The sequence below is a fragment of the Pteropus alecto genome, unplaced genomic scaffold (assembly GCF_000325575.1).
Source record: "Pteropus alecto unplaced genomic scaffold, ASM32557v1 scaffold35, whole genome shotgun sequence".
Lineage (NCBI taxonomy): Eukaryota > Metazoa > Chordata > Mammalia > Chiroptera > Pteropodidae > Pteropus > Pteropus alecto.
Window position 1 is genome coordinate 14,181,725 of NW_006437828.1, and position 8,105 is coordinate 14,189,829.

At 44.9% G+C, this 8,105-nt stretch overlaps 1 protein-coding gene across 1 annotated transcript in view; it reads right to left on the minus strand.

The window, feature by feature from the left end:
* Positions 1-7,851, minus strand: part of PRDM9 (PR/SET domain 9) — a 12,440-nt gene extending 4,589 nt beyond the window's left edge. The window contains 9 exon segments of the mRNA XM_015591805.1: positions 9-48; positions 954-1,021; positions 1,327-1,598; positions 1,802-1,903; positions 2,549-2,705; positions 4,278-4,327; positions 6,876-6,973; positions 7,249-7,375; positions 7,776-7,851. Of these exon segments, the coding sequence (XP_015447291.1) occupies positions 9-48; positions 954-1,021; positions 1,327-1,598; positions 1,802-1,903; positions 2,549-2,705; positions 4,278-4,327; positions 6,876-6,973; positions 7,249-7,375; positions 7,776-7,851 (990 nt within the window).
* Between the last annotated feature and the right edge of the window lie 254 nt (positions 7,852-8,105).

The window sequence follows — 8,105 nt, forward strand, 5'->3', positions numbered from 1 at the left end:
AAGGCTACCAGGTTTTGGTCTTCATCGTCGCGGGCACAGTTCACATACCTGGGTTGAGGCAGGTGGAAGGAAAGAAAACCACAGGTGACAAGTTTCCCCCCGTCACATCCACGTCCAGCTCCTCACCTGACGCCTGCGGCCGTCATGCTCTGCTGTCGCCCACTGCCCGCCACGCTCCTGGGGAACCTTCTGTCCACACCTGAGCCTCGTTCACATTGTCCTGTGGACGCCCGTCTCCGAGTCCTGCTCACAGTGCTTATACTGCCTAGAAAGCCTCCCCTTGCCCTGGGAGGCCTCTGTCTCAGCACAGTCACGCAACAACAATAGTCCCGCACAGTCTCTAAGTCCTGAGAAAAGAGAAGGGGCTGCATCACGAGGCAAAGAGGCCCACGACCACCCTGTACTTCACCTCTCTGCAGGCTTCAGAACCCAGTTCTAGTTAGAATGAGGTCAGAGTGCTTTGCTGTCCTCACGGGTTAAAAGGTCCTTGTTTTAGGCTATCCTGGCGCTGCACACTTCTCACAAAATAGGAAAATTATGGTTAAATATTTCTAAAGTCAATTGTTTCATGTTTGTCTGCAGTAAATCCTCATAAGGATATGGGTTGTATGATCTGTTTCAGTAATAAATTCCATTGTCTAAACCAGAACATAGTGCTATATAAATGTTTGTTAGATGAAGTCTGAATCCAGGGTCCCCAGTGAATTGAGGGTCCTTGAGGTTTTTTCCAGTGCCCAAATTTTGTCTAGCATAAAGATTTATATTTTGAGGACATACTGTATTTTATCTCCTTTTTTCCCTAAATGTCTATTGACATGAAAGAGCACTGTATGTGGGGAGAACGGGAACAGAGGACTGCGGGGGATCACTGCGGGAGGCACGATGAGAAGGAAAGGGCGGGGGGCTTGTCAGGGAGGGGCGTCCTCTGGGGCCCAGATGCCTACTGGCCTCACCTCATCCAGTTGGCCCGGGACTCATCCTTCCCATCGACATACTCATAGCAGTTTCTCCCTTTGGTGATCTGAGGTGCAGGAAAAGAAGTTAAAGCCTTTATTGGTGGGGAGGTGACAGTCAGAAGAATTATTTAACTCTACTGTCATCAGGTGTGTCAGCCTGCATGGATTCCACCGCCAGCTGTGCCCTCGTGACATGCTTCTTATTCATCACCTACATATCTGAGTCAGTTTGTCCATGCAGAGTCCACTCTACGCACAGAGCCAACCACATTATCCCCATCAAAGTCCCAGCCTGGAGGAGGTGAGGGCCCACCAGTGCAGAGGGGAGGTGGGGAGCCCAAGGACAGGGCCAGGGGTCACTGCTTCTCACCAGCCAGGAGTACCCGCTGTTGGCTGCCTCTTCGTCCTCTGTGACCTGGCCCTCATAGGGGCCAAAGAGCAGACCCAGTGGTAGATCGGACGCCTCATTCCAGACTCCAAGCCCAGCCTCAGGGATGCCCGATGGCCCGATTCTCAGCCCAGGGGGCAGAGTGAGGGCTGAGCGGTTGGGATGCCGAATGTCCACTTCACTGTCTTTTACAAATATGGGGGACCCATGGGCAGCACAGCTGTCGATGAAGAAGTTCTGACACTTCTCACAATCTAGAAGGTGAGAGCAACAGGGATTAGGGAAGGTGTCATGCGTGTCCCTTCACGTGAGAGCTTCAGACCGAGCTTGGGCACACACGTCACTGAGCCTCTATCCTGTACCCCAGGTCATGAGAAGGAGGAAATGATTGGGGACCAAATGACCAGATGAAAGTATTGTATCAAGACATAACAGCCTTCCTGTGAGAGTCACTCACACAGGTAGTCGTCATCCTGGGGCTCGCTGACCTCTTGGTACACACGGCCCGTCCTTTCTCGGAGGCTGTACATCTTCACTTCAACCCCCTTTCTTCTGAGTCCTAAGTTGAAGAAGCGTAGGTGAGTGATGTTGGTGGGGTCTCGAGTACTAGTCCCTGTTTTGTCAGAAAACATGAAATCTCCTCCCATCAAACTATCACCTGCCCTTCTGTATACCCTGGTTTTTTCCTCCCTTAAGTACTGGTTCAGAGAGACTAAGACTCCACATGGACCACAGATGGCTGATTCAATTTTAGTTTCTAGTGCTTCCTATTATCAGGTTTAACTTCCCAACCTTTCTATTCACAAAATGGTTCATCCACATATTCACTCATTCAGAAAATATTTGTTGAGGGCACATTATGTGTTAGGCATTGAGCCAAGGTGTGGGCAAACAACACCAAGAAAGTATGGTCCCTGTTATCACACATGGTTTATTGAACAACTTGCACATGCCAAATCTTTTAAATTTAATTTTATGCTTTCAAGCAATATATGAGCTATGTATCCTTATCTTCACTTTACAGATTACCATTTGGGAGCTCAGAGAATTTATAAAATTTGCCCAAAGCCCCAGCGCTAACTTCGGATCTCTGCTTAGCTCAGTTTAAACCCAGGCCACAGCCTACCCCACGTACCTAGGCTATACTGATCAACCTTTCCAGAGGACTTAGAGGAACTAAATCCCCCATATTATTTTCTCTTACCCAACTTTTGTCTAGAGTGCTGTCTGGAGGCACTTGCTTTTCCAGGAGGGAACACTGGTTTCTGGTCCTGTTCTGAGCCACTTGCCTTCAGCAGATTTGCTATTACTGACAATTCCTTCAAACTGGGTTCATTGCTCAATGGCACCCTGGGCATTGCCTTCAATGTGAGAGTCATATATTAACAGATAACATGCAGATCTTTAATTCTTTAGGGCTTATGATGTGTTTTTACTTGCATGACTTTAATTAGTACTTCAACAACCTTTGTAAGTACCTGGGGATTATAAAGGTGATAGGAAAAAGAAAGGAAAAAGTAGGGAATCCAAGACTAGAACCTGTGCCCCAAGGCTCTTTCCTTTCAACTTTCTCCGGAAAAGTAAGGGTGAGGGAGACTGGGACTAGAACAATGAAATGGTTGTCAGAAACATATCTAGACAATCAATAAAATGATGCTAAAAGTTGCGATTTGCTATATCTTGGAAAGAATATTTGTAATTTGATGAGGTGGTTCCCATCAATTAAGTTTGAATAAGGCTGTGCCACCAGCTAGTTCTCTTCAGTTTCCCAGTCCATAACATACTAATTCTATACTATTGTCACAGTGAACACGACACGTCATAATGTTCACCAAAGCGTTCTGTGAGCTATTTAACACAGTATGAATGTGAGATTACAGTCCCACTATCAATTTACCCCTCAGCTCTCTCCATATCTAAACTCTAAGTCACCAATATTATCTTCAGCATTCATTGACCCTCTTTCACATTTGTAAATGTGAAATCACTTATTCAGAAAACATTCAAGGGCCCTCAAGGGCCCCGAACTGGGCCTGGGACTTCTGAGAAGAGTCAGGTATGAGCCAGCTTCTCAAAGAGTTCGCAGTACATGGATAGGCAAACTAAACAAACAATTTTAAACTGCAGGAGAGTTGCCCAATTGGAGCTCGGAGAAAGAAGCTGTTACTTCCTCCTAGAGGAACAGGCATTTGAAAACAGTTCCAGAGACATGAATTTCTAGTGTGTGACTGATGTGAACTCCTTAAGCCTGTTATCATCTGTTATCATCAACCCTGCAGCTCCTCAGGGGTAGGAGATGCTTCCTTTTCTTAGAGTGCATGTCTCTGAGGCTGGGGTCCATACCTTTTTTCCTCTGGGACCACCCACTGTACAAACTGCCTGTGTGTCAGTGAGCTTCCCTTAGTCAGAGGGTCTTACATACCTCTCACTTTAGCAGAGCAGAAAAGATCTGAGGTTGAATGAAAAGATCAGTCAGATGAATGAAGTAAACATGTGTGGATAAGAGAGCGTAAACTTTATAAAACCGTGAAAGTTTTAGTGATTTTTTGAGTGGCTTAGAGAAGGAGCTTTGGATTCAATTGCTATACCACTGGAAATGTGACCTCAGACATGGACGCAAACATTTCTGTGCCTTAGAAACCTCAGTTTCCTCATCTATAAACAGTGACGGCTATAGTACCCACCTCACAGGGGCATCGAAAGGTGTGAGTGAGTTTAGTCATGTCTGTAAAAGAAAGTCTGAAATACCGTGAAAACAAGTGGCAGCTCCTATTGTTGACGTATTAAGTATTAAAACGATGATATCAGACACTGTTTAACAGATCAGGAAAGGATGGCAGCAGTCCCTAGGATACTCTGTATTTTCCCACTCTTACCTAAATTTGGATCCATGAGGAAGATTTTCTTGTCAATAGGATTGAGGAAACACTCACCTTCTGGTGTTTACTCTGTTCCACTCCAAAGGCCACCCAAGAAGGTTGGACTAAAAGATGATAAGAAATCAGTGTTCTGGTTGGTAAATGTTTCCAAAATCTGTAGATTCTTATCAGGGACACAGAATTCTGAATCAGAGAGTGATGAGTACAAGGACAATCCAAGAGTGATTGGAAAATGGTTTCTGAAGTAACATTAAGGCCTATGCTTCTATTGCGAGCATCAACTAATTTTCTTAAAATGTTAAAAAAAAATAGACAAAGCCTCATCTATGCTTTATCCTATGCTAATAAGGTAGCTATTACATTAATTTTAAAAATAAGTTGGCCTTTCATGACAAAAATACTCAACAAACTAGGAATAGAAGGAAATACCTCAACATAATGAGTCACTTATGAAAGGTCCCCTTCTAATATCACGCTCATCAGTGAGAGACTGAAAGCGTGTCCTCTAAGATCAAGAACAAGGCAAGGATGCTGACTCTTGACACTACTATTCAACATTGTGGAGGAGAGACTGTTTCATGACATGGCTGCTGTGGGACCCTCGAGCTAGATCCAGTTGGGTGCAGGCCAGAGCAGAGATTGCTCTCCACAAGTCCTCAGAGACAATCTGACCAACCCCTCTCCTACGCTGGTTCTTAGAACAGTTCATTGTCCTTCCCCAGGCAGGCATTTCCCCTTACTTGGTGTGGGTCACACCCCAGTACCTCTATCCATCTTGCCCTGTTCTATATAACTCCTTAGCACCTGTCACGCTGCACGGAGGGTATCCACGGTGTCTTACCACTGCCCAAGATGTGTGTCATATGTACGTTCCCTTAATAAACTCTTAATGTTGGCAAGAATGTGGAAAAATTAAAACCCTTACACACTACTGGTGGGGATGCAAATGGTTCGGACACTATGGAAAACAGCATAAATGTTCCTCAGAAAATTATAAATACTGCCATGTGATGTAGTAACCCAAATTTGGGGTCTATATCTAAAATAACTGAAAACAGGATCTTGAATAAGTATTTGCCCATTCATGGTCATTTCAGCATCATTCACAATATCGAAGATGGGAAAGCAACCTTAATGTCCAATGATAGATGAATGGATAAAGTAAATGTGGTATTTACATACAACAGAATCCTCTTGAGTCTTAACAAAGCAGGACACCCTGTCATATGCTACAACAGGGATGAACCTTGAGGGCATTACATTAAGTGAAATAAACCAATCACAAAAGACATATACTGCATGATTCCACTTAGAGGAGGTATCTAAAGTAATCAAAGTCATGAAAACAAGATAAAATGGTGGTTGCCAGGGGCTAGGGGGAAAGGAAATGGGGAGTTTTTAAATGGGTGCAGAGTTTCTTTCAGTCATGAAAGACGAGACAGTTCTAGAGATCTGTTGTACCACAATGGGCATATAGTTAACAGTACTCTATGTGTACACTTAAAAGCTGTAAGAGTAAATTTATGATATGTTTTTTAAAAATGAAATGAAAAATACATTTACTGGGCCGTGCGTTTTCACTGAGTCCAGATAAGATGTGTAGATGTATGGTAAACCCTCTTTTCACGTCAAAACCTTGTGGACACCCACATGTTGAGTTTGCAGATCTCTTACACTACTTTGAAGAGCCTGAGGAATCAGAGACCCGTAGATGGGGAATCTCAGACCTAGTCCAAGTTGCTCTCTCCTGTTGAGGCAGATGGACTTTCTTCCAAACTCTCCCAAGCAGCAGAAGAGAAAGTGAGCTGCTCACTTCTATTTCATAATGACTGCACTCTGCTACATTTACCTGATTCCGTTTCTACTCTGTGACAAGTGGGAGACATCAGGGAGACTCAACAGCTGCCTGAAAACCTCTCCCAGAATCAAGACAAAAAATCAGGTTCATTTTGGGGTAGGAAGATCATGTGGTGTGACAAAATATACATAAATGAATTATAAATTTTCACATAATATCTTAGTCATTTCTTCTTCTAGGACATTTAATTCAATAACTGAACTACGATGAGATTAGTGTTGGAAAGCTCTTTGGTGGATTAACTAAGGTTACTTTAATTGCCCTTTAATTAACAATGTTTAGCAAAAATAATCTTTATAAAATGATAAAAGTTAAGTATATAGAAAAGTATGAAAAATTATAATGAAAAACCTATACATCTATTACCATTCAGTCTGATCGCAACATTCTGCCACCATGGCTTCAGATCTTTTTCTTCTATTTTAAAATTCAAAAACAAATAAACAAATAAATGACTAAGCAAGACACAGCCAAGCCGTCTGTCAGAGCTTCCTCCTTCTCTTATGATGATAACTATTTCGAATTTGTTATTTCTTATTCACTTTCAGATTTTATACATTTAATGCTTATTAATGTATCTATAAAATGCATAATTATTTTACACATTTTAAAACTTTATATGACTAGCCCCTTAGTGTATAACATGCTGTTTTGCATATTGCTTGTTTGCTGAACAAGTAAACACTGTTTCTTAATAAGCAAACATTGTTTCCTTGTTACCTCCTTAGATGCGGCTCAGACCTCAACCCAGGTTGGTTTCAGGACTGCACCTCCAAGGCCTCCTGGCCACTCACCTTGCTGCCTTGGAGTCCATTCTTCATCAGAATCCTCAGAGTCATTAACCTGAGGTTTGATGGCCTGCCTACGGCGACACATGAAGGCTGGTCAGGGGCTCTGAGACCTGGAGAGAAGCAAAATCTTTGTCCTGAAAGAGAAGAGCTTGAAAGAGGGACAAAGCACCCCCAAACCAGGGCAACTCACTCTGATGGGCCAGGAAAGCCTAAAACAAGGCATCCTGAGCTCTGTATTGTCAGTGCCAGCCCTGCGCTGACGTAAAAGACCAAAATTTACCTCTAGATTGCTCTCGGCACAGAAGAGAACTGTAGGCAGATGGAGCCAAATGAATACAGGTGTTTCATGTTTCCCAGGCTCACCTGCACCCAGCACTTCTTGTTACCTATAGCCTGCAGTGCATCATAGTTCCTTTTCACATTCCTGTAACGAATTTTCTCCCAGTCTCCCATCTCTGTCCATTCTTCCTTGGAGAAGTATATGGAAATGTCTTTGAAAGCATCTTTGGCCTAGAGAAAATAATGGAGTCTACCAATAATTTCCTAACACAAGTCAGAACTTCAAGCTGGGCCTTCTTCTCCACCTGTGTGCAGGGTGCAGACAGACCTCGGGGTGGTCTCTATGAAACAAGGATTAGGATTTTCTCTCCCTCCTCATCCTGTCCTGCTCCCTGAGCAAACACTGAGCATTCTCCTAGCTGTCCCCTGACACAGAGCAGGTGATGATGCTAGTGTCCTGTTCTCCCCCCACGTCCCACACAGGACCAATGGCCCATTCTGTGCACATTCACAGAGAGGGTCACCCGCCAGCACAGGCCAGGAGTTCCTCTAGGAACCAGCTCCTTGTCCCCAGGCCCCTCGCCCCATCAGACCCTGCTTGGAGGCTGGCGTTGCTTCCCCCACCTCTCACCTTGGGCTTACACCCTGTCCTCCTTGTGTCTCCCTCAGGGGCTTCCTCTGGGGACCTGTCAGGCGTCATGGTTGGGGGACCACCAGGCAGACCGCTCCAGCTCGAAGGCTGCAAGGGCCCCTGAGTCTCCCAGCCCCGAGGCCGAGGTGCCTGTGGAAGGAGGAGGTGCTGAGAGGGGTGACAGCGCAGACCACCAGGGAGATGTGGGGACCTCACAGGACCTGGGGACGTGGGGCAGAGCCTGTGGGTGGGAGGTCTGCAGCGCCAGCTTAGAGCAGCCGAACGCGAGCCGGGCTGTCTTTCTCGGCTCCCCGGGAGCTCGG